Raw genomic sequence first — 27,830 nt, forward strand, 5'->3', positions numbered from 1 at the left:
CTCTTGCAATGTCTTGTGTGTCATAGGCTCAAAAGATGAATGACCAAAAAAAAAGTCTTTATTCGTTGAAAATTCAAAACTCTCAAATGTGATCATACATTCATACGACATCGCCTAACATATTTATATTAAGATAATTTATATGATTATTCTACTATAATTAAATTTGAGCTATTTATTTATTTATTTGTGGACTCACACTACACACTTTGGACAAGAATATTCATTTTTATGCAATTCTTTTGCCATTAGTTTGTTCTAACTATTACTTTGTACAATATTCATTTTTCTTGTGCCTGGTTTCGCTAGGCTAAACCCAATTCTATCAAAAGCAATATTGATCGACCAGAAAATCAATAAATCAAAATACCATTTTTTTCCATGCATGCATAAAGTTGCAACGGATATTATAATTTACAAATTGTTATACACTTTTTTTAAAATTATTTAATGTGATCCTTCAGCCGAATGATTATCAATTTGGTCCTCTTAATTGAAGTGCAATACAATACAATATACTGATTTTACTTTCTAAAATATCAATTATAATGAAGTTGACAGCTTTGTTTATTGGAATCGCCAGCTCATAGGAAATTTTCTTGTTCTACTAAGCGAGTGGATGAGTATAGATCTTTGTCTCAACTCTCAAGACCTTCAGAATGTAGAGCCAATCGTTCCGACCATGCTTTGTTGCATGTTATCGACCATATCTGTCTAGATTTATTTCTTCTTCTTTTTTCCATTCAATACGCGCGTACCCTTAGTAGTCTGTTGAATTTGAATCCAAGAAAATTATCTTTACTTATGTATTTGCGATTTCCAACTTAGTATCTCTCAATTATAGCATGCAACTAATGTTTTAAAACTTCTAATATTCTAGACAGAAATGGGATATGATGAGTGGTCAATGTGAGATGGGTGTCCGTCCCTGCCTGATTATGACAATTGGGCATCCTCATCTTAACCATCTAATCCCAACTCTTTTTATTTTAAAATAATAATAATAATAATAAACTCATAATATTCTACCATGTAAAACAAAACTTATAATTCTAAACATAAGGTATATTCTAAGAATTTTTAAAATTAACTTAATCTACACCACTCCCGCATCAAACATTACTTAAACATTGAACATGCAATAAAAGATTTAAGAGACCTCAACAAGCACCCATAGTTTTAGGGGCATATAGTTCTACAGTTAAGTATTTATTCTTAGGATGACTCTCTCTCTCTCTCTCTCAAATTGCATATTCAAATACATAAAGTCATAAATGATCTAAGATATATAGGCTTTGGAAAGGGCGTAGTTGCTTATACTGTAGCTCTTATGTAAAAAACAAGATTTTTTTTTTTTTTCAATTTAAACAACACTGCTCAATAACACACACAGTCCCTCACGTATAATCAGGGGCGGATCCAGGATTACAAACTCGGTAGGGCTTGAACTTCTTAACAAATCTAAAATATATATATATATATATATCATCAACAACTAGAAAAATAAATAACTTACGATTTCATTGAGGCGGTTGAGATTGACCGAAGCGAAACGAAGCAAAATAGCAAACCATTGCAGACAAATGTGAGCAGTGGCAACCCGCGGCCAGATGTACGACGGCTATCTCGGATAAAGACTCCGGATTAATTTCGATGATTTAACAATAGGATCAATTTTCCCGATCTAGCGTCTGCTGGCCATAAAAGTAAACAATATAGTCTTTAAATGCTCAAGAAACCCTAAAAGGGAAGCATGAGTGCCATTAGGCTCGAGACTTAATGCAAAAGTTATAGAAAAATTATGAAAATAAGCATTATCTTATTGACTACCATATTATCAAAATAATATTAAGGATCCAATTCTCCGGTAGTAATGATTTTGTTTAGAATCTTTATTTATATGTAGGAGTCTCCTTCAATTATTAGAAACTTGCAAGCAGGAGTTGGCTTATGCCCTTCTAAATGAAAAGGGAAAATTAGGTTACTCTCTGTACTTTTAGGGCGTCAACAGTTTAGTCCTTACTATCCTAATTTTAACAAATTACTCCTCAGACATTCAAATTTCACACAATATGGTCCAAAATGATTATTTTGCCCCTCACTTTTTTTTTTCTTCTCACTCTCTATCTCTCTCTCTCTCTCCTCGTCCACACTGACCTCGAAAAGACCAAACCCAAACCCTTGAGAAGAACTTGGAGTTGGCATGCATGTGCCTCGCACGCACTCCACTGTCACCCATGGCTCCACCGCATCCATCTAATCCATCACTGCCAATGGATCTAACACGCTGTCAACAACTTGCTTCTTCCCCACCGCCGCGGTCGGATCTCCGGCTACACTCAGGCTCAACCACTGAATGTAATCATCAACGACCCTAGCATCAACCTCACCGCTTGATCCGCCACCGTGCTTGGAGAGGTCGCTACGATTACTACCACTATGCTCTATGATCTAAGGTAGCAGCTCCGCTCCCATTTCTAACTCGCCTCCACCAAGCTCCGCTCCTAACCCGCCTATCCCAGATTAAACCCCAGATTAAACCCAAAGCTCCAACATTTAAACCAGCAATTGAACTCAGAATTGTAAGTGATTCATCCAAGTTTGGGAAGCGAAAACAAAACCCAAAGCTCCAAGAAACCCCAAATTAAACTGGGCGCCCTCGTCATCCTTCTTCCTTAACCCAACAACGTCGTTCTCGGATTCATTCGAGTTCGGGAGGCTAGACCATGCCAGCTTTGGCTCCTCGATCCCATTTTGCAAGTGATTCAACAACATCGTCGTCGTTGAATTCAGATTTTGGATCAATCCCTAGGTGAGGGACTGTGAGAGTTGGACTCCAGAGAGAGAGAGAGAGAGAGAGAGAGAGAGAGAGAGAGAGAGAGTTGGACTCCAGAGAGAGAGGAAAAAAAGAAAGAGGAAGTGTGGGGTAAAATAGTCATTTTGGACCACATCATGTGAAATTTGAATATCTGAGAAGTAATTTGTTAAAATTAGGATAGTAGAGACTAAACTATTGTCGCCCTAAAAGTATAAGGAGTGACAAGTAATTTTCTCAAATGAAAATAAACAACACGTCAGACTTTCTTCGTTTGAATTAGCCATCTACTTTAACCGAGCTTAATAACCATATATGATCTTGTTTGTATAATACAACAATTATGATGAAGAGACTTATAAAATCTGACAAAATCTAAACCGGACCCATTTTTCATGTCTAATCTTGGTGACAATGTCATGGCATATTATTTGAAAGAAGCGCGAAAGAAATAGAAATATATATATATATATATATATATATATATATAAGAAAATTTAATTCCATGCATATATACTTTATGTTTAGCGAGCATTTTGGAACTAATAGTTACCAAACCAAGATATTAGCATATTGATGTCATAGTAGATATGCAAAGTTGTCTTCTAAAGGTTCAGATATGGTACATTAATGCACTGATACATCTAGTAGATTAGTTTGATTAAGAGGTAGACCAACTTCATTCATTGGTAGACTAATTTGAGACTACTCTACCTCTATATTGAAACAAGTCTACCTCTATATCGAACTAAGTCTACTTAATGTATCGGTACATTGATGTACCGTAGAACTTCCAGTCACACAGAAAAAACTTGTTTAAGTGAACTACATCCTTCCATTTATAAACTCTCTAATTTGCATACAATAGCAATCTTGCTCATATAAGGGACTGTGAAGAACAAATGGATCTCAGCCACATGTATTAAATTTAAATGCTGAAATTATAACGACTTAAAACTATGCATTTATCCTCAATTGTCATATGCACTTGTCTCTTACAGTCATTCAAAAATTGTCTCTTAAATAATTAGCTCTATATACAATAGTGATAGATTGGGACATTTAGGTATCCTCCAACAATTATCACTTCCTAATTTCAGTGAAAATACCACCCCCACCGCACAACTAACATTAATTACCAAGATTCAATCGAGAAACATGACTTACCAAGATTTTTTTTTAATAATATTAATTACCAAGATTGAAAAGACACAAATCTATACTAATATTAAGAGAAGAGAGTTTGTTAGTCAAGATAAAAAATTTTGACAGAAATGACTCTAAAAGACAAAAAACACTTTTAAAATTAATTAAATCTCAAGGATAATTATGACATTTATAAAATATATTTTTTATTGAAAAAATAAACAAAAAACAACTCATAACCACTTTTCTCTCTCATTATCTTTTATCTACAATAACCGTTTTCATTTTTATTTTCTAAAAAAAAAACTATTTACACATGCAGAGCATGTGTAGAGAAATGCTAGTATTAGTTAAAACTTAAAAGAGAATGAAAAAGATGTGGGCCTTTTAACTCATCTTTAACTAGTATTTAGTCATAATAATATTGGAAATCTTTGTTGGAGGCACAGGTTTTAAGCTTTCCTTTCCCTTTTTAGAAGCCACATGCCCACATACAAGCAATCATATTCAAGTTTTTATCTTTTTGCCTACCTCATCAAATAATGCTAATTAAATTGTAATGGAACTTTCACATATGGAAGTCCACGTACGTACATCACATAAATTATAGGTGCGACATATACAACAATATATAATCTTGGTTAGGGCTCCTGTTTGCCCTCAAGGGCGTTTCCTAACTTACATTAATGATGATTCCCTGAGATAGGATATATTTTAAGCTCTAAACATTAGGAGCTTCACGATTATTATAGAAGCAGATAGATAGATAGATAAAAGAAGAAAGACTTTTTTATTATCTAATTTATCTCCTACTTTAAATTAAAAAATTAATGTTGTTATTTTCAATTTCTTGGAGAATAGAATCTCTTTGGTACAATTCTTACAGAATCTCTGGAAGTAACAGTCTTGCTTGTCAATGTATCAAACCCCATGTCCATTTCTTTTCAAAATGTATGTAAATGTGTCTGTGTAAGCACATGCCTAACATTATAGATTCTTATATGCATCAATGGGGGACCAGAAGAGCTTCTAGTAGATTATGACTTTTAGTTGAATGGGAAATGGACTGCATAGGAACTCGATCAGGGAGACGTATATAAACATGTAGACAACGCACTTAAAAGAACATATAGTTTAATTTGAGTAATTAAGGGTTTACCATTGCTTCATATTTTTTAAATTTTACCTTGTAATTAGACAATCGTGATTTTAAAGGTGTAGTGTTATCTGTACAGAACTTAATTTTTTGTGTTATATGCGGTGGATTCCTGTGTAATACTTGAGCAAGATATACAAGAAGTAAAAGTTCTACACTTCTACTAGTTTAGCGGTTTAGCCTTACCCTTTCATTCTTTCGAAGCCCAAACCTACTAGCACTTTTACTCATATTCTGCTCAAAGTTTGAAAGGGCGATGTTAACAGCCATGCATACTAAAATATCTTGAGAAATAATGTATGTGAACACTAGTGCTTTTCTTCGACCAAAAAAAAAAAAAAACACTAGTGCTATTGAGTAATTTTAATTAGGGGTGGAATTAGGATTTTGAACTTGGGATGGTGAGACGTAAACTGTAAACATATGATATTTGTACCTTTTTATTTTGGTAAGATAGTATTATTATTATTTAAAAATTAGATAATTATGTATCATAAACAATACTTTTATGCGCAAACCATAAACCACATAAATCCAGTGTGCAAAAGGAAAGAAATCAAATGTATGTAACCAAAAAAGAAGGAGAAAAATCAAATATATATGAATCACAGTATAATGAAGACTCATTTGTTTACTATTTCATGAAGGCCAAGTTAAAGTGGTTCAGTAAGTGAATTGAGAATTGGGGATGTAGACAATTGTATTTAAACACTTCATATGTTAATTGCATGCTCTTTAACTACAAAAAATAGCTTCAACATGAATCAAAGGGGGTTCCGGACCCCTTCAAACTCAAACACTGGTCCGCCCCTAATTTTACCTCTCAAAACATTAAGGGTTAATTTCAGTTTGCTCCCTTCAACTTTAGGTAGAAAATCATGTTAATCTCTAATTTTTTTTTAATCAAGATCATCCCTACACTTCCAATATTCCTCTTCCGTGTCCAATTCTCATATTTCCATCTAATTGTGCCTTCAAATGATGATGTGGCACCAACAGCATGACCCACCTTTTAACTTTTCAACCCTGAAGAACGGTAAATTCATAAAATAAACTTTGGGGTTAAATTCACGAAAAATAAAAAATAAAAAAATAAATCTGTGGGTTTGACACTTTGACTAGTTTTCATCTCTTCCATCTCTCTCTCATATATGAACCTAGCACCAGATGGGCTACTAGTTTTGTAGCTGAAGAGAGACGGGGATTAAGGAAAGATGAGTCAAGTCTATGACTCTGCTTCGATTTTCTACCTTCTTCTCCAATCCATTGAAGCAAAAATCTCCCGGTGGGACGAGACAGAGATGCAACTAATACCTGGCGAATACGAGAAGTGACTTGTGGAGGACTCAACCGGTTCTGCTCACCGCCGGCCACATGGTTGGAAGCACTGCCTAAGGACAAAGAAGAGGATCCTTTGAAGCCGACCCTTCTTCTTCATCGCTATCTACTTGCTGATTTGTTTCTATCCACAACCTGTTAATGCTCAAAAGTCTGGCGGTAGCCAAACCTTGGTCTAACGCTGGTCCGGCAGGCGGACCGCTACTCTGCCGATCCGAGGATTACCGCTAGCTGCCAAACACAAGACAGGGCGTTAGAGGGAGACCGCGTTGGGCGGTCTTCAACTCTCCGATGCCTAAGTCAGTCAATGCATATAGGCAGCATAACAATAATGAGTAGTAAATGCGTAATTAATGAGGAGAGAGGAGAGGACCTTTTATAGGTGAGGAAGAGGATGATCTTCTCCTTGTTTTCGATGTGGGACTAATGTGCTTCAGTTCCCAGTTTCAGTAGCTTCTGATGCTAACTTGACACGGCGCGTGGTGGCGCGTCGGCGGTGCTTTGGGGTTGATCCGGGGCTCAGGCGGTAACCCGGCTAGCTGTCTTTACGCCAGTCACTCATATGGTGGGCGTTGGTACCCCTGGCGGTACAATGAGCGTGGCTCATTATAGCTAATTATGCTTGCAAATGCACATGTATGTCCGCAGCGTCGCAATCCGCCTTCGTCAGGCGCCGCTCCACATCCGCCAGCCTGTCCTTGGCGTCCCCCAGCTCCCTCTCGAGACCGCTGATCTCGTCCCTGAGCTGCCGCTCAACCCCGGGCTGCTTCTGCGCCGCCATGAACATCTCATGCAGCCCAACCGAAAGGTGACCAAAAGCTGAACTGAAGGGTGACCCGTCAATCGCCGTTGGGCGGGAAATCCCCGCCAGACCACCAAACCCCAGTATCTCGCAGAGGTGGTAGAGAAATCCCCGTTCATTGTCAGTCATGAACTCGGCATAGGCGGCAAACGAGTCTAGGTCACTCGCAGGCGCCTCTTCTGCAGCGGCCACTGGCGCCTTCAGCGGAGCTTGGCGGGCCTTCTTTTGCTGGCGGACCCCGATAACCTCAGCATCATCATCATCCTCCTCGTCGGAGTCATTCTGCCGACGCTTCCGCAACAACCGCGTCTGTCCAGCGGCCGCAGGCCTTGGCCCCCGTTGCTGTTGACCCACCGTAGCGGCAGCCCCCGCCGGCCGCACCACCTTCTGTGGCCCATGTCGCACGTTGGGCACTCTCTCTGTCTGCGGCGCGGCGCCATACCCCTTCTTTCCACCCCCCACATTGGCACCCGTCTGAACAACGGGTAGGCCGTCGGCTCCAAGGTGGGAGTGCAGCGGCATTGGCAACACCACCGGAACCTCGGATGGGCTCACCGCCAGCGTCACCGGGTCTATCACTGTCTTTTGAGCCGCATCCCCTGAGGCATACATGGCCTCCAAAAAGTTGTCAATCTCCGCGCGGTCCATGGCTTTGGCAAAGGCGTCACGGCTCCTAGCGTTACCGGGCGGCGTCTCTAAACAAACAGAAAGCAACTCAATCAACCACAGGGCCAAATTAACTAAGTGTACAAGGTAGCGGAGATCTCTTACCAACGGCGCGAGTCAATCGTTGATCGACCAACAGCTCCCAACCGGTAAGTAGGCGAAAGTCCAACAAATTGCGATTCCGCCAGCAACCTTTGATGCGCGCCACACGACACTCTTCTTCACGAGTCAGGTTGTAGCGCAAGCCCACTGCAAAACAAGGATAAACGTTAGCAAGGTTCAAGACTAAGCACAACGTAAACCGCCAGCAATATTCAGCGGAGACCGACAAACCACCTCGGATAGGTTGGAACTCTGACTTAATCCTAAACGCCGGTTTCCCGTCATTGGATTCCGCCTGATATTCCCACCCCGTCGTGGCAACGCAAAAGGTGTCCCGCCAATACGACATAGAATCCCTCAGGTTTTCTATCAACTTGGGGGCTCCCTGGCGGCGACTTAGGTTCACTTGGCCTCCGCAGCCCTGACGCTTCACATACGTCAGCTCATAGAAATGCAGCACCTCCGCCACGGTTGGTCCCTCACAGCCGGACAACCGCCACAGCGAAGTCATCGCCAACATCAATCGCCACATGTTGGGGCAGACTTGCCCAAAGGCTAGGCCGAACTCGCACACCAAGATCTGAAGACTGGGCACGAGCGGTAGTGTCACTCCCTGGCGGAATATCGCCTCATGCACAGCGGCAAACCCCGGGGGAAGAATTGAAGCCTTTTCATACACCGTCGGTGGACGCAGTTTAACCACGCCAGGCAACCGAAACATCCGCTTTATCCGGTTGACATTGGCAACGGTCATCCGCCCTCCCGCCTCGTCAACAGGAATCCCATCCGGAAGAACCCATGCCGATTCGGTATCCTCCCCTGTCGCATCTCCCCCGTCAGCGGAGCCACTGGCAGCGCTGTTACTTGCCAACTGCTCCTCACGCCTATTCTGAGCAGCGGCGGCCTCCCTGGCCCTAGAACTCTCGGGGCGCGAAGCACGACCCATTACTACTTCCCAGGGTATGGTTTGTAGCGGCTCGATGTCTAGCGGTTCTGGCAGTGAGGTTCCTGCACGGGCAGACGGACGCAACGAGTCAATAAAATTCCTATCCGCCGCGCTGAACGACACGTCAGACCCGGAATCCTCACTGCTCGAAATCTCTACGACGCTAGCCATCCCAAACCCTAAAACCCAAACCGGTCAGTTTACACAAGATCTAGCCTTTACCTATATTCGTTTAGTGCAAAAACATCAAGAACAATTACCCAGAAAAATACCAAAACAAGAACAAACGCACACTCAACCCAGATTCGACCATCTAGCAAAACCCAAAACCCCAACTCTCTGTCAAACACCATAACCTCCCTCAAATCTCTCTCTACACCCTCAGAGAACACCAAAGAAGCAAGATCACACCATTAACAAAAGTAGCAAAACCCACAAACCACCATTGCAGATTCAATGAAACAGGAAAAGGATTCGAAATACCAACCTCACGTCGAAGCTGTGGCGTGCAACTCGTCTTCACTGACAGATATTTCGTCCTCTCGAGTCCGACAGCTCCACGCAAACCAGGGAATCTTCTTCGCAATTCACAGACGAACAAGGCTCGAAGGAGGCGACTCAGATTTGAAGATTTTCCAGAAGTGTCGAAACTCGCTGAGTTCCCCCCCTTTTATGTCAACATCAAGCAATCCTGAGCCGTCCGCTAGAAAACGACATCACGTAGCAACCGTACACGTGTCCCACATCTTCACTAACTCCCCGGATTAACCGAGGCGTCGCCTCGGTTACGAAATCCATCATTACTCGCATTAATGACGAGAAGACGGCTAGGCTTAGGAGACAAGCCTCCAGACGCTAACCCTCTAGGAGTTGGCCACGTGTCAACCGTCGTCTCCTTTAGCTTCCAAGGGAAGTAACCACTTGAGAAGAAAACCCCCAACCATTGGAAGTCTTCGCTGAGCGAAACCCCGCCAGCGGATCCTCACTTGTCATTCTCCAAGTGACGGAGTCTCCGCTGAGCGAAACCCCGCCAGCGGATCCTCACTTGTCATTCTCCAAGTGACGGAGTCTCCGCTGAGCGAAACCCCGCCAGCGGATCTTCACTTGTCATCCTCCAAGTGGAGTCTCCGCTGAGCGAAACCCCGCCAGCGGATCTTCACTTGTCATTCTCCAAGTGACGGAGTCTCCGCTGAGCGAAACCCCGCCAGCGGATCTTCACTTGTCATTCTCCAAGTGACGGAGTCTCCGCTGAGCGAAACCCCGCCAGCGGATCTTCACTTGTCATCCTCCAAGTGGAGTCTTCGCTGAGCGAAACCCCGCCAGCAGATTTTCTCACTTGTCATCTCCCAGGTGACAGTCCACTGAGCGAAACCCCGCCAGCGGAACTTCTCTTGTCACCATCGAAGTCTCCAACGGAACTTCTCTCGTCATTCGGTAAACGGGGCGTCCTCCGCTACACAGCACACCGCTAGCGGACCCCCTTTCTCATCTGACAAGCTGCGTACTTTATTCAGCGCAATACCGCTCAATAAAATACCACCAAGCACGTCTACTTGACGCTGCTTCCTGCTACGTCTAGCGGGGGACTTCCGCCAGCGGCGGATCTCGAGGCCACGCCTCTCTGACAACGCCGCCACGCGGAGTTACAGTCAGAATGTCCCTACGGGACACGGGGACTAGTCAACAGTCTACGACAGCCCTGATCAGGTACGTTGACCCCCGTCACTTGGGTGCTAAGATTGGGCTCGCAACCCAACACCCTCTGCTCCGTGCAGCGCTGCTCCGTGCAGCTCCCCCTCAACAAACAATAATAGCGACCATCCGGAGGTCCATCTTAGCCGGGGAGTGGGGGACTCCCTGGGGGGCCTAGCAGGGGCCCACCCGAAAGGGCACAAAGCGTTTGCTCAGTAAATCCATGGTTGACGACGCACTGACGCTAATTATGCTTCTGCAAAGTCTAGCGGGAGAAACGCTTCAAACCGCCGATCAACTCCCCAACCAAGATTGCCCTCCTTGACTGGGGATTTGGGGGACTTGTACATACATGTGCATTTGCAAGCATAATTAGCTATAATGAGCCACGCTCATTGTACCGCCAGGGGTACCAACGCCCACCATATGAGTGACTGGCGTAAAGACAGCTAGCCGGGTTACCGCCTGAGCCCCGGATCAACCCCAAAGCACCGCCGACGCGCCACCACGCGCCGTGTCAAGTTAGCATCAGAAGCTACTGAAACTGGGAACTGAAGCACATCAGTCCCACATCGAAAACAAGGAGAAGATCATCCTCTTCCTCACCTATAAAAGGTCCTCTCCTCTCTCCTCATTAATTACGCATTTACTACTCATTATTGTTATGCTGCCTATATGCATTGACTGACTTAGGCATCAGAGAGTTGAAGACCGCCCAACGCGGTCTCCCTCTAACGCCCTGTCTTGTGTTTGGCAGCTAGCGGTAATCCTCGGATCGGCAGAGTAGCGGTCCGCCTGCCGGACCAGCGTTAGACCAAGGTTTGGCTACCGCCAGACTTTTGAGCATTAACACAACCTAATTCTTAATTTCTCTACCCTCCAAAATTTTTCGAAATTTCCAAAATTAGGGTTTTTGGACTAACATTGTTGTTGATTTCACAATTTGAAGTCAAATTATCCATGGTAGGTCAGAGGAATAGTTACAGAAAGCGTTCTCATTCTCAATCCGATTACTCCAACAACAGCAGAAGATGCGGCGACAAGAGTAGAAACCCCGGCGACGAGAAAAGCCTTTTCATAAATAGCCCACCTCGGATTCTTAGGTGCCACTCTCTCACTCACATACCCATCAAAACCTTCAGACTCTTCATCCTCCTCCTTAAGCTTCTGGGGCTCATCCAAAACCAACGGCTTCAATTCGTTTGACTTGGCCTCTCTGTACGCTTGTACTCCTCTAAATTCAAATTCCTTATTGGTTCCAATAACTTCCTCTTGTTCTTCTCGACCTTGAACCAAAATGCAAATCTTCCTCCTCTTTTTTGTTGTGTTTATTCAGCCTGCACCTCCTTCCCTTGATTCGGAACCAAATTCTCAATCTCAAATTCAATGTGTTTTCTGGGCCTACGCTATTCAGGGTTGAAATGTTCAATTTCATTATTGTTTTGAAGATACAGGTCGTTTGTGACGTCCCGAACCCGAATTCACCAGGTTACTAGTCATTTGGACGGTAAAAAAACTTTCACTTTCACTTTTACTGTCGTTTCAATGCTTTTAGGGGGCCCTAAAAGTTGACTTTTTGTTCGGGTCAAAATTTGAGAAAATTTCCTTCATGAAAGTTGTAGGGGACGTTAAACCGAGCGCGTGTATATGTGGTACGTAAAAATCGGAGTTCGTATGCAAAAGTTATAAGCGAAATGGTAAAGTTACTGTTCATGGTAAGTTTCTATAAATAGGACGAGTTACTGTGGTAAGTTTCCATTTTCGGAAACTTACCGAGCCCTCTCCTTTCTCTCTCCCCGACTCTCTCTTCCTCTCCGACCTCGTCACCTTCTTCCGGCCATAACTCCTCCATCCGGCGACGGATTTTGACGTGTAAGATGTCGTTGGAAAGCTCTCTTCCTTCTCTTGATTTCTGGGTTCGTTTCGTAGCTTAATATGAACCGGGGAAGGTGCAGCAACGAGAAGAAGATGACGGTCACTGTAGCATTTCTGAGGCAGCGTCGATATTTTCCGATTCCGGCAGTCTCCGGCCACCAAATTGGCGTCGAAGGTTTGGTTTTTGACATAGATTATTTCCCCTAAGGTCTTTCATTTCAATTTGAAGTGTAGAGGCAGAATTGAAAATCTAGGGTTCTTGATTTTCTGGGTTTTCTGCACCGGTTGATTTCGACTGTTTAAAGGTAAAATTGGGATGTGTTGTAGTTGAGAAAATTGATCAGTGTGTTGTGTAGGTGCTGCTGTCAAAATATGGTGGCCATCGGAGGTGGTTGCCGCCGGCGCGTGGGGCCCACGCGCTGCCACTGTTGGTGGCGCGTGGAGGCGTGTTGGGCTGTGTTTTAATTCCAGTTTTTAGCCCATTAAATCCTATAAATATTGTAGAGCTTGTATATGAAATTTGGTGAATTTTGGAGAAGCTTGGATTTAATTATGAATTTTTGAAGTTTAGGGTTTCGATTATCGAATTACGAGAATCCGGCCGTCGGATATCTCTCGGTTCTGCCTTGGAACCTTTAAATTAACGAAATGGTATTAGTGGTATAATTTGGGTTGCATCCGAGGAGAAGTGGAGATGTAATTATGAGGATTTGATTTTGAGAATCGTATTTAATTGTTGAATAGTTATTCACGGAATATAATTGTGTACAGGGCGATGTACCGAGCTATTGCTCGACGAAGGAACTCGTATGCATGGTCGCCTAAATAGTACTGTGAGTGGACATTTGTTTTTAAATTAATTGTGCATGCAGTATATTAGCATTTTTCCAATTGAGATTTAATTATGTTTTGAATATTTGAGCGTTGATTTATCGAGATTTATTTATGAATTACGAGATTAGTATTGAAATTCCTTCCCGAGGGCTTTTAGTAGATTTTTGAGATAGTATTCAGGAGTTATTGAGTTGAGAAATGATTTTCGGGAAGTGACTGATTCAGAAAATATTATGAGAATTTTGGATTTCGAATATCGGTTTTTATGAGGATTCACGAGTACGAATGTTTCATCGAATATTTGAGCATGATTGATTATCGAGATTTATTGAGCTTTGAGCTCTGTACTTATCAGCTTTGAAGTTAGATTGAGTTTTCCTTTCCGAAAGCATTTATTGATTTACAGAGTATTTGATTTTGTGCTTTCGAGGATGCTTTCGAGGATTTATTGAGATTTTGAGGTTATTTTCAGTTCTTGAGGAGGCTATTCAGTTGATTAAGGAGGCCAGTTTTGGCGCATGCGTATCTTACCTAGTTGGCAGTCCCTTCTAGGTAATGGTTTGGTTGGCAGTCCCTTCCAGACTACAGCTCGGTTGGCAGTCCCATCCGATGCGTCACCTGGTTGGCAGTCCCTTCCAGATGACATGAGGTAGTTGGTCGGCAGTCCCGTCTACTACCTGTGGTTAGTCGGCAGTCCCGTCTACTACCTGTGGTTAGTCGGCAGTCCCGTCTACCACATGTGGCTAGTTGGCAGTTCCATCTATCCACCGCCTCCTATTCCGGTTGGCAGTCCCTTCCGATGCGTCATCTGGGTGGCAGTCCCTCCTAGATGGCATGAGATGACTAGACAGCAGTCCTTTCTAGTCATCAAACGAGCCTCATGAAAATGATGTTTTTATAAGGATTGAGGATGAGATTTTAAGAGACTTCAAGATGTTCTTGTTACGTGATTGAGATTTCAGTAAAGAGGATGATTAAGAGTGTGTTCAAGATTGTTACTGCATGCGAAGTTTTAGAGAATAACTTGGGAAAGCATTAAGTTTTACTTATTCATTTGAAATTACTTATTTTCGTCCACTCACTCTAACGGATTTTAAATGTTTTCCCCTGGGCCCTTCGGTTTTAAATGCCCAGTTTGCAGGCCAATTTAGCTTGAGGTCGAGCGTACTTGGGGTTGAGGCATAGCTGTCGTAGCTTCCGCATTATAAAAGTATTGGTAGTTTATCTTGTATTCTACCTTCTTGTACGCCTGAGAAATAGATTGCTCTGATATCTCTTGAGATTAATATTCTTAAGTTTCAGAATTGTTTTGTGATATGAGAGATGTTGTGATATAGGGAGCAGGGTGGCTCCAGGAGAATAAGGATGGATGATTTAGAAGTGTGGATGTTTTTCTACAGGTTTTGGGTTGTCCATTTTTAGGGGAAGTTCTGTCAAATTTTTGGTAGAATTTCTTCTAAAGTGGGCCCCGCAGGGCCTCTTCGGATTTCAGGGTGAAAACCGGGGCGGGTCCTGTCAGTTGGTATCAGAGCACTAGGTTTTAAGATTCTGTAGACTTGTTTCGATCTGGTTACCTTATATGCTTGATGTTACTCAGTACCTCCCGAGTGATGGCCCGACTGCAGCGGTTCCCCATCGTTTACTCTTCGGTGCTGAAGTATTCATCAAGTATGTAAGGTACGTGGTTAGTTGATTTTCCTTCAGGTGCTATGCCTCTTATACGCCGACCTCATAGGGATCTGTCTGCATATCAGATTGTTTAAGTGTCTTGCACCTTTTCATGGTGATGGTGATTTTAGATTACCTTACAGGGTTGAGTTATGCTACGAAATGTGATCCGAGGGAATGTGGTGGTTATCTCTCCCTCGATGCCAACAAGTTTGTTGGGGTAAGGTTTAAGGTGCAAGACTGGAGTTCGATTCCGTGTTTGATTGTTAGAGTTGAGTGGGCATAGATTTGGGTTGTCTCAGTTTGCTATAAATTGCTTTAGAATCAGAATTTTTGATGGAAATGGAACTAGTAATATTAGTGGTTCTGACGTTGAACCAAGTTTCAGGATTTGTGGTACATAATGTGATATGTCATGTATGTGACATTTGTGATATCATTGATAGTTGTTGGAGATTACTTGGAAATCATGACTGGTTATCTTGGGCCTTTGACCTAACCATGATATTTGGATCTAGTTTTGTTTGGATTGGAAGAAATTGATTCTATATACATTGACTTATAATTGATCCATTTGAAGTTTTGGATCGTATTGAGTAAGGAGATAGACAGAATTTAAGTTTTGATATAGTTTTATGTTTGAAACTTGAGTATTTAGTTGGACGCATAGAGATTTACAATCGAGTTACGATCTTTGCCAGTATTTAATTGAGAAGATTAGAAACAACTTTTGTATATGAGATTGTGCCTATGCGTGTACTCAATTGGTTATCCGTTTTGGTTGAAATGGTTGTACCTAAAAATTGGAGAATAGTGGTAGTGATCTCGTTGGGTATTCATAATGGTGCAAGTGGAATTACTTGTGATACGGAGTATGATTTGAGTTATAAATTGTGGAGCCTTAAAGATTAATTGTGATAGATCCTTGGTGAAGTTTTTGCTAGACAGTTAGATTGGGATATTGTAAGAGTGATTAGTGGAATAACTTTGAGGAAATAAGTTTCTCAGTTGGCTCCAGAAATATTTCAGATTAAGGTTTGACCAGAATTCTTGTTATATGTGGGTCAGACATAATGCGGTTTGTCTTGGCAGTGACGTATTTCAACAGTGATTAAATGGAGGAATTGGATCGCCAGGTGGTTGGAAAAATTTCAGATCCAGGTACCGCTTTGTGTGAAATGAGATGTTGGACGAGTATCTGTTTTACATCAAGGTTGTTGTTCGAGGAAAGACTCTGTGAACGGTGTTTGTCATCTAGGAATTTTGGTGGTTGCTTGAGTTGCATACATATACTAACAGATTGCTTTGAAGGAATTAAGTGAATTTTACTACCTTGGTACCGTTACTGGTGGAATTGGTTAAACTGTTTGAGATTTAATTCACACTTTAATTGATATTTCTACCGTATGGTGGCCCATATTTGGAGAAGTACAGGAAGTTGTTAGTACGATTGATATTCGGTCACCATCACGGGTTTATAGGTACGATGACTTGGCAAAATGTTCGAGTTGAGTTTGGAAATTGTTTGTTTGGAGTTGGGTTTTATCAAGGGTTTCAATTTACTCTTGAAGTACTAAATTGTTGAGTGAGTATGGTTGAGTTGTGTTGTTGGATTTATGCTTAGCGAGATGAGGATTGAGAAATTTTGGTGCAATCTTAGTTAGCGCGGATTAGTTTTTGAAATTGTTGTTGTAGCTGGAATATTATTGAATAAGTGTTGTTAGAGGGTGGATCTTCAGCTACTTTATCCTCAGTTTAGCAATGACAGTGTCGCTTGGGGATACCGGCTTTGATCCATGCCAGGAGAGTTCGCTATACTCAAGTACTTGCAAGTTTGACGTTGATTATTGGAAGATTACGGTGTGGAAACATAGAGAAGAAAGAATGGACTATCTTGCTAGCAGTCTGGTACAGAATTTTGAACATAAACAGGTGTGTGAAATGTGTCGCCTTATGGCCAGCAGGGTATGTATCAAAGAAGTTTCTCTAGTTGACTTAGATGTCATCTCAAGGCTTTGATCAATGTTTTAGTCAGGTATCAAAGTAGCGCAATGAAAGTGTAGTGGCCCCATAACATGCATGATTAAGAACTTATAGGTTGGTTCGAGGCTACTCTTTGATATGCTTGACAACTATGGGATCTCTACGTGCACGACATTCGATCAGAAATTTAAGCACAAACAGACAAAAAGCAAGTGCGGTTTTGTGGTTGCTAAGGAAATTGGTTGTTTCAGACATGTGGGTTATCAGTGAGCATCTTGTGGTGTTTTATTAACTGTTGGACTTTACATAAACCGTGTACGAATTGAAATTGTTTTAAGTGTGAGTAAATGTATTATCATGTTGTTGGTGAACAAAGTGGATCTTCACTGTACGAGTTATATGAAAAAGAGTATGAATGCTACTATTCAAACTGAATAGTTTGTGATATTGATACCATGAGTTATTTGAACTAGTATTTGACCTAAATTTCTTGACGTCGAAGTTGTGTACTTGTGAGTATGTACTATTACATAGTTAGGTAAGACAAGGGTATCCAACTTGGAACATTGATACATTTGGGGTTCTAAGTATATGTTTTTGGTTGCTTGTGTAATCGAGATTGTCGAGATTATCAGCTACTCCAGTCGTTGACTTAAGATTGCAAAGGGAAAAACTTAATCCAAAGAAGATTTGATTTTCGTTGTGCAGTTTCAAGGTGTAGTTCTTTCAAGTAACCGACCTTGATTTAGTCTTGAGTCTTTATTCTGAGAATTTTAGTAGGTGTTTCTGCTCACATAGTTGAACAGTTTACAGGTTGCTTCAAACATAATGCTTTGACGATGTTCTCCCTTAGTTGTTAAGGACTGTCAGTAATGAGTGGAAGTAAATCTATCTACTAAGACACTGAATTTAGTAAGAACGCTGTGGGAATTATTCAGATCGCAATAATTGGCTAGATTTCAGCTAGAGAATTGTTTCTTATAAGGGTTGATCTCCATGTTCTAATTGGTCAAGTTTTGGATCAGTTTTGAAGGTAATTTCTACATGAATTGAGCAGACTTGCACATCTTTTTTGTGCCTTATCATCGCCACGGCCGTACGATTGATGTGCTATTCATCTCGTGACTGTTTACTATGGATTGGCGTGTGCACCCATCTCTACTTCAACAGTATGGAATTTCGAGGACGAAATTTTTATAAGGTGGGGAGATTGTGACGTCCCGAACCCGAATTCACCAGGTTACTAGTCATTTGGACGGTAAAAAACTTTCACTTTCACTTTTACTGTCGTTTCAATGCTTTTAGGGGGCCCTAAAAGTTGACTTTTTGTTCGGGTCAAAATTTGAGAAAATTTCCTTCATGAAAGTTGTAGGGGACGTTAAACCGAGCGCGTGTATATGTGGTACGTAAAAATCGGAGTTCGTATGCAAAAGTTATAAGCGAAATGGTAAAGTTACTGTTCATGGTAAGTTTCTATAAATAGGACGAGTTACTGTGGTAAGTTTCCATTTTCGGAAACTTACCGAGCCCTCTCCTTTCTCTCTCCCCGACTCTCTCTTCCTCTCCGACCTCGTCACCTTCTTCCGGCCATAACTCCTCCATCCGGCGACGGATTTTGACGTGTAAGATGTCGTTGGAAAGCTCTCTTCCTTCTCTTGATTTCTGGGTTCGTTTCGTAGCTTAATATGAACCGGGGAAGGTGCAGCAACGAGAAGAAGATGACGGTCACTGTAGCATTTCTGAGGCAGCGTCGATATTTTCCGATTCCGGCAGTCTCCGGCCACCAAATTGGCGTCGAAGGTTTGGTTTTTGACATAGATTATTTCCCCTAAGGTCTTTCATTTCAATTTGAAGTGTAGAGGCAGAATTGAAAATCTAGGGTTCTTGATTTTCTGGGTTTTCTGCACCGGTTGATTTCGACTGTTTAAAGGTAAAATTGGGATGTGTTGTAGTTGAGAAAATTGATCAGTGTGTTGTGTAGGTGCTGCTGTCAAAATATGGTGGCCATCGGAGGTGGTTGCCGCCGGCGCGTGGGGCCCACGCGCTGCCACTGTTGGTGGCGCGTGGAGGCGTGTTGGGCTGTGTTTTAATTCCAGTTTTTAGCCCATTAAATCCTATAAATATTGTAGAGCTTGTATATGAAATTTGGTGAATTTTGGAGAAGCTTGGATTTAATTATGAATTTTTGAAGTTTAGGGTTTCGATTATCGAATTACGAGAATCCGGCCGTCGGATATCTCTCGGTTCTGCCTTGGAACCTTTAAATTAACGAAATGGTATTAGTGGTATAATTTGGGTTGCATCCGAGGAGAAGTGGAGATGTAATTATGAGGATTTGATTTTGAGAATCGTATTTAATTGTTGAATAGTTATTCACGGAATATAATTGTGTACAGGGCGATGTACCGAGCTATTGCTCGACGAAGGAACTCGTATGCATGGTCGCCTAAATAGTACTGTGAGTGGACATTTGTTTTTAAATTAATTGTGCATGCAGTATATTAGCATTTTTCCAATTGAGATTTAATTATGTTTTGAATATTTGAGCGTTGATTTATCGAGATTTATTTATGAATTACGAGATTAGTATTGAAATTCCTTCCCGAGGGCTTTTAGTAGATTTTTGAGATAGTATTCAGGAGTTATTGAGTTGAGAAATGATTTTCGGGAAGTGACTGATTCAGAAAATATTATGAGAATTTTGGATTTCGAATATCGGTTTTTATGAGGATTCACGAGTACGAATGTTTCATCGAATATTTGAGCATGATTGATTATCGAGATTTATTGAGCTTTGAGCTCTGTACTTATCAGCTTTGAAGTTAGATTGAGTTTTCCTTTCCGAAAGCATTTATTGATTTACAGAGTATTTGATTTTGTGCTTTCGAGGATGCTTTCGAGGATTTATTGAGATTTTGAGGTTATTTTCAGTTCTTGAGGAGGCTATTCAGTTGATTAAGGAGGCCAGTTTTGGCGCATGCGTATCTTACCTAGTTGGCAGTCCCTTCTAGGTAATGGTTTGGTTGGCAGTCCCTTCCAGACTACAGCTCGGTTGGCAGTCCCATCCGATGCGTCACCTGGTTGGCAGTCCCTTCCAGATGACATGAGGTAGTTGGTCGGCAGTCCCGTCTACTACCTGTGGTTAGTCGGCAGTCCCGTCTACTACCTGTGGTTAGTCGGCAGTCCCGTCTACCACATGTGGCTAGTTGGCAGTTCCATCTATCCACCGCCTCCTATTCCGGTTGGCAGTCCCTTCCGATGCGTCATCTGGGTGGCAGTCCCTCCTAGATGGCATGAGATGACTAGACAGCAGTCCTTTCTAGTCATCAAACGAGCCTCATGAAAATGATGTTTTTATAAGGATTGAGGATGAGATTTTAAGAGACTTCAAGATGTTCTTGTTACGTGATTGAGATTTCAGTAAAGAGGATGATTAAGAGTGTGTTCAAGATTGTTACTGCATGCGAAGTTTTAGAGAATAACTTGGGAAAGCATTAAGTTTTACTTATTCATTTGAAATTACTTATTTTTCGTCCACTCACTCTAACGGATTTTAAATGTTTTCCCCTGGGCCCTTCGGTTTTAAATGCCCAGTTTGCAGGCCAGTTTAGCTTGAGGTCGAGCGTACTTGGGGTTGAGGCATAGCTGTCGTAGCTTCCGCATTATAAAAGTATTGGTAGTTTATCTTGTATTCTACCTTCTTGTACGCCTGAGAAATAGATTGCTCTGATATCTCTTGAGATTAATATTCTTAAGTTTCAGAATTGTTTTGTGATATGAGAGATGTTGTGATATAGGGAGCAGGGTGGCTCCAGGAGAATAAGGATGGATGATTTAGAAGTGTGGATGTTTTTCTACAGGTTTTGGGTTGTCCATTTTTAGGGGAAGTTCTGTCAAATTTTTGGTAGAATTTCTTCTAAAGTGGGCCCCGCAGGGCCTCTTCGGATTTCAGGGTGAAAACCGGGGCGGGTCCTGTCATCGTTGAACACACCTTCTTCAAATAAGATGTAGTCGCAATGATGTGGTTTGGTTCAAATTGGTCGGAATGTGTGGTGGAGTAAGAGGAGTTGAAGGAGGGTGAGAGGGTGTGGAGTTTGCTTGAGAATTTCAGGGTGGTGGGTGGTGAGATGTCCATTTTGCCCTTCTTATGGGTTGAAAGGCTAAAACGTGGGCCATGTTGCCAGTGCCACGTCACAACTTGATGACACAATTGGATGGAGTTAAGAGAATTGGACACGGAATATGAATTTGAGAAGTGCAGGAATGATCTTGATTAAAAATTAAGATTAGGGACTAACATGATTTTCGACCCAAAGTTAGAGGAGACAAACTGAAATTAGTTCAAACACTAATGTATTACATTCATAGAATCATAACCCATAATGAGTGTTTCATCGTAACTTTTTTAATTTGAGCAGTGCTAGGGATCCCAAATTATTCTACCAAAACTGTATCCCAAATGACATGGCAACTGCCATGTAATCACTTGTGACAAGATAATTTCCTATGTGTATTTATGAAAATTAAGTCTTCAAGGAAAAAAATATTAGAAATAATATTGTGATTTAAATCTCTAATTGGTCAAACGAAGAAGATGAAGAACTAAATATGCCCTGCAATCAAATAATCAAATTCCCCACAATCCCAATACTCAACCCTACAATCACAAGCCATCATCATCCGTCTTTGATACAATGTACTCCTCAATTTGGATTGCCTCCAATAGGAAGAGATAACGTGAAAACCACATTTGGAATAATTAGATCTAAAAGGAGACTGATCTCACTGGGTATGCAATGGTGAGACCTAGGTCTATGAATTCTTTAGAAAGAGAGATTGAGCGAGAGATTTTATTCTTTAGATTTCTTTGATGGTTTTCACTCACTTCAAGGAAATTTTTGTCTCCTTCTAAATCAAGTGGATTAATTACCTGGGAATGTACCAGTAATGGCAGCTTAGAGCATCTTTAACAAACTCTCTATTTTAACTCATTAGCTATTTTGGAGAGGATGTTTAGTTTTTTTATATATTTTAGTAGTTACACCAGACTCCTAAGTGGCTATCCATTATAACTTTTAGCTATCTCGCTCCTAAATATAGAGAGCGAGATGAGACTCTCTATAATTTAAAACATTCATTTTAAGTTATTTTATATAATTTATAAATATATTTAAACTATTTAATCTTCATTTGAAAAATTATATAAATTCAAAACTAGCTAAAACAGAGAGCATTGATGCAAACGTATTTCTAAAGTGGCTAGCGAAAATGACTTTTTAGATACTTTGGCTAAAATTTAACTCTAAAATGACTATTATTAGTTAAGAAAAAATATTTTTTATTAGTTAAGAAAAAAATAATAATACAAACTAAAAGTAATTATTGGAGACAAGTGGAAATTACAAAGTGATAATATGATAGTTGTCATGTCATTTGGTATGTAAGTTCGGGGAAATTTGACATTTTTATTTTGTGGTGATATCACCACCCAATTAAAACTTATTACGTCATATAAAATTAATTTAATACTTAAAATTTATTTTTTTAATAAAACATCATGATTAACTATGATTATGTTTTATAACACATGACAGTTTTATATTGAGTGGTGGTGAGCAAATTTGAATCCTAAGTTTGGTAAAAGAAAAATTGGGATCTCTAACATTTTTCTTTTAATTTTACTCATTTTTTGACAAATTTAACAAAATAAATTAAAATACCATTAAAAATGCTCTTATAAAATAGAAGATATCACCCCTACCATACCAGCTATTGGAATCAAATCAACCTCCTCGATCAACATACACAATTAGATCATAGCTTTATCTTTTTATGACCAAAAATGGTACCACCAATAAAGTTTGATTTGAACTGCCATTTTCATCTTTCCCCAAAAGGGTATAAAATCAAAATTTACCTATCTGACAGGGGATCAATACTCGGACGCTAAATTGGTAGCGAGATATCTCAAAGTTGGGTATACTCTTCCTTTTTACCTTATTATCAATAGTAAAATTTTTGTTACTCATGCAACGAAAGTAAATAAAGGTTTGCAGAGAAAGGTCCTGGCACGCCTGCTCAAAATAGTTTTCACTGAAAAGAATCTTTTTATCATGACTCAGAATTTCATGCAGATATTTTTAATGCTGACATCAAATAGTAGTAAATTAATTTTCTAATAGAGATGTCATTTGTTTTCTAATAAATACGATTCAAGGACATTAACAAATATTCTCAAAAAAAAAAAAGGACATTAACAAATTAACAAGGTTACCCAGTACTATTTGGTCTAGTGACATAGTCTCTCCTTTGTAAATGAGAGATTTTGAGTTCGACTACGAAATGTTATTTACTTTAAAAAAAAAAAATTAACAAGGTTTAATTTCTTCAAACGTAATAACATAAAGAAAAAAAAAAAGAGACTATAAGTTCTTTATAGAAAAAAGAAGAATTTTGCTAAATTAACCCGGCACAAAAATAATTGTCAAATAATTCTAATTGTAACCCTACCTAGCTCTTGTCAAAAGGCCTTCTAGCCGTACCCAGAAGATTCAAATTTGCTCACTATTTTTATTTTGTGGTGATCCTATTAAAACTTGTTACGTCATGTAGAATTAATTTAATACTTAATTTTTTTTTAATAAAACATCATGATTAACTATAATTATGTTTTATAACACATGACAGTTTTATATTGAGTGGTGGTATTGCTACCAAAATATTGGTGGTGAGCAAATTTAAATCCGTACCAAGCTTCCTTCCCCAACTCTACTTCAGATTTTACCTCTTTCTTGGCTATGTCTCTCCATTGACCTTCCATTACGTAGTTGAAGTTTTTCATCGTTTGGAACATTGGTCTTCTAGGTTTCTTGTTCAATAGGGTTGCAATGAAAAATGGTGTAAGTTGTGACTCATGAGTTTGCTGGGCTCCATGAAAGAAGTCATTATGAAGATGATAAAAATCAGACATGCCAAATATTTGATAAATAACAATTCAATCTGGAGTGCAAGACTAATTAAGAAATGAGTTTGATCAACAATAAGAGCAAACAAATCAACCAGTCTGAATGGCGGCAGGTATGAATTATCAAAAGGTCATGCTCGAAACTGATTGTTCTATATTTGCAGCTGCAATGAATCAAGAAAAAGGGGATCTTTCTATGTGTAGTTTTTTGCTTGAAGAGGTGAAGGAGTACTTGCGCACTTATCCGGAGTTTAAAGTAGTTTTTGTTTCGCTTGAGGCTAATATGGTGACTCATAAGCTGGCAAGTAAAACATGTAATAGTGTTAGCCAAAATTGGTTTGGTTATGCTCCTGATTTTGTAAGGGATGTCATTCTAAACGAGTGCACCCGTTGATTTGTTTCAATGAAATCCAATTTCAAAAAATAAAAATAAAAATCAACCAACACGTAATTGCAAGACCAAATAGATTTTGAGAGAATTTCCAACCTTTTCTCTGTTATGCAATACAGACAAAGTTCATTTTTGATTACGTACAAATAAACTCTTAACTTTTGTTAAGCAATACAGACAAAGTTTATTTAAAGATTTAAAGAATGATGAGTATATCAAAATTTTCCTCATTAATTCACTTTAAAAAAATCCTCACTAATTTATGTAACAGATGATTTTATGCTTAATATAAGGCTTTGTCAACAATAATTAAAACATTATAATATAAATGCACAAGTTTGAAAAGAGATTTTTTCTTTAAAGATTGGTAAACATATCAAAAATTTCTTTGCTAATGAATGATGATTCATATCAGAAAGTAAATCTATCAGGTTAAAATTTTAGATTATCACATACTATGATTATATTAATACTATATTTTAAAAAAGAGCAATTTTCAGAAGTTTGTGTTATATTTTATGTTTTTAGAAATAGAAAAATATGAGAGCAATATTTTCGTTTTCTCCCCTCGATAGCATAAATGCCAAGCAGCGCACACACAAAGCCAGATGGCTCCTCCTCCTCCTCCTCCTCTTTATAGTTAGTAACGCCCTCACTCATGCATAAGCAAACCCTCATCATCCAATTCCCCATTTAAAACCCCATCGATCTCATCCCTCCTTCTCCGCATTCTTACTTCTTCTCAACCCAAACCCCTGTTGCTGGCCTTCTTCTTCTTCCTCTCAATTCTCTCTGATCGCTCTCTCTCTCTCTCTCTCTCTCTCTCTCTCTCTCTCATCACTAGCAGCTATGGTGGTTCTGTCTCAACCAGCTGCATTAAACCATTTCTCTCTAATCAAATCATGCAAGCCAACAAGCTTGTTCTCTGGGATTCCAGTGGTAGACCTCTCAGACCCAGATGCCAAGAGCCAAATCATCAAGGCCTGCAAAGAGTACGGCTTGTTCAAGGTGGTCAACCATGGAGTCCCATTGGAGTTCATGACCACACTTGAGGCTCAAGCTCTCAAGTTCTTCAACTTGCCAGAGTCTGAAAAAGACAGGGCCGGCCCTGCTGACCCTTTTGGTTACGGAAGCAAGCGAATCGGGCCAAACGGCGACGTGGGTTGGATTGAATACATCCTCCTCAACGCCAATCCTGAAATTATCTCCCACAAATCACACTCCATTTTCAAAAACAACCCAGAAATTTTCCGGTAAGTTAATGATTATTTTGTTTTTCAATCCTTGACAGAGAACTAACTCTGTTCTTGCTCTGTTTTGCAATCATGTATTAGTACTCTGTTTTGCTCTGTTTTACAGTTCTGCTGTTGAGGACTATATCTCGGCGGTGAAGAAGATGACTTGTGAGGTACTAGAAATGGTGGCTGATGCGTTGGGAATCGATCAAAGAAATGCGCTGAGCAAGCTTCTGAGAGATGAGAAGAGCGACTCATGTTTCAGGCTCAACTACTATCCGCCGTGCCCGGAGCTTCAAGCATTGAGTGGACGGAATTTGATTGGGTTTGGAGAGCACACAGACCCCCAGATAATCTCTGTCCTAAGATCTAACAACACCGCAAGCCTGCAAATCAGTCTGAAAGATGGGACTTGGGTTTCTGTCCCACCTGACCAGACTTCCTTTTTCATTAATGTTGGTGATTGCCTACAGGTACTAATACAAATCCCATTTATTATTCATATTTTTAAATTTATTCCGCATTTTATTTATTTTTAAATTGTCTGATTCAGAATTTTCTACTTATAAACGAGAGACCATGTCATCCTCACAGGTTGTCGTTGGCAAAACAATACCATTATTGAAAATATTTTTGTTTTTTCAGCTCGTCACCTTTTTAATTAGTTAATTTATTGCTTTGGTAGTGAAGGTTGGATCCTAACTTCTAGTAAGCAGCCGGGTATTGCCGTTTTTTTATTCTACATAGTTTGTGGGTGATGGTGATCACTAGTATTTGCGTTTACCCTAAAGTCTTGACCCTTAAGATTTGTTCGGGAACGAAAGATCCAAACTGAAAACCTCGTTCAACTTATCAGTAACATCGATTAGCTCCCAAAAAAAAAAAATCAAAGCTTTCAAAAATGATACACACACACGCATAAAAAGCCTTGTAACTGACTGTACATTACAATTTTGGCTGTGAAAGAAAATTTACTGATGGATCTCATTGTTGATGCAGGTGATGACTAATGGGAGGTTTAAGAGCGTGAAGCATAGGGTTTTGGCAGACACAGTAAGCTCAAGGATTTCGATGATTTACTTTGGAGGGCCACCTCTGAATGAAAAGATAACACCTCTGGCGTCAGTAATGGCAGAAGGAGAAGAAAGCTTGTACAAGGAGTTCACGTGGTCCGAGTACAAAAAGTCTGCATATAAATCACGGTTGGCTGATTATCGGCTAGGGCTCTTTGAGAAATCCTTTGGCCAATGAAATGATCGAGCTCCATTCCAATTTTAGCAAAGAAAAAAAAGTTTTTTAGGGTTTTGTCTAAAAGCTCAGAAAATCAGAATAGGTTGACTGCAGCAGCCACTCTACTGCGTACTTGCCATAGATGGAAAACAAATAGGTTGTTGTCTATCTCCTTTAGGTTGTTGTTTATCTACTTTCTTTTCACTCTTTTTTCTTCTGTCTCTTTTAACCTTTCTTTTGTTTGTTTGTGGTTATTTCTGGTTCAAATGTAACAACTACCTTCTAGCATTAATGTGAGTTTATCATCTTCATGTGTTCTTGCTCGTAATCTTATGTCAACTTTCCTTAAATACAGGAATGATGGTCACATGTACCAAACTTATTGAAATACTTCTGCAAATAACTAAGTGAGTTCTACAAATGGATTCCACAATGTGATTAAATAAATACTGTCCCATACAGTTTCATCAAATAAATATATAAACAAAAGTAATAAATTATGTCTATTAGTCAGTGGTGCACTCTTTGCTAGTTGATGTTTGTTAGAAATTAGAATACATGAATTTTGTAGAGATTTCTGATATTATTTCAGGACATAATCTAGATGCCTATTGTAATAAGGGGGTTTAGGCTTAATGTCCCTCCTTTGTATTCGACAGTTTCATTAATTAAGGCTTGAGGGCAGCCGCATCGGCCTTTTATTTAAAAAAATACTCCACAGTTTCCTAAGTAATTAGTGACAAAAAAACGCACAAATGACAAACATAGAGCAACTTATAGAAAAGTTAGTCAAAACAATATTGGAAGACGTCAAAAAAATACTCTAAAACTAGAAAAGATAATCATTTATTTGCTGCGTAACATGTGCCGACAAACACAGGCGGTCTAATGTACCGATACAACATAAGCAACTGTGTCACCATCTGAAAAGATATTAAAAACATGCAGTGACATTTGCTTAACATGTCTTAAATAATGAACTATTTA

General features: G+C 40.0%; 1 protein-coding gene and 1 non-coding gene across 2 annotated transcripts; both read left to right on the forward strand.

The window, feature by feature from the left end:
* The first annotated feature begins 888 nt into the window (after positions 1-888).
* On the forward strand, positions 889-976 carry LOC112168546. Its single transcript, XR_002924307.1, has one exon. It is a non-coding gene; the product is annotated as a small nucleolar RNA Z279/snoR105/snoR108 (small nucleolar RNA).
* Positions 977-25,014: 24,038 nt separating this feature from the next.
* On the forward strand, positions 25,015-27,156 carry LOC112166564 (gibberellin 2-beta-dioxygenase). The gene is made up of 3 exons (XM_024303439.2): positions 25,015-25,631; positions 25,738-26,086; positions 26,613-27,156. Exons 1-3 carry the CDS (start codon positions 25,228-25,230, stop codon positions 26,862-26,864), a joined length of 1,005 nt encoding a protein of 334 aa, XP_024159207.1. The 5' UTR covers positions 25,015-25,227; the 3' UTR covers positions 26,865-27,156.
* The last annotated feature ends 674 nt before the right edge of the window (positions 27,157-27,830 follow it).

This window comes from Rosa chinensis, chromosome 5, assembly GCF_002994745.2.
Source record: "Rosa chinensis cultivar Old Blush chromosome 5, RchiOBHm-V2, whole genome shotgun sequence".
Classification (NCBI taxonomy): domain Eukaryota; kingdom Viridiplantae; phylum Streptophyta; class Magnoliopsida; order Rosales; family Rosaceae; genus Rosa; species Rosa chinensis.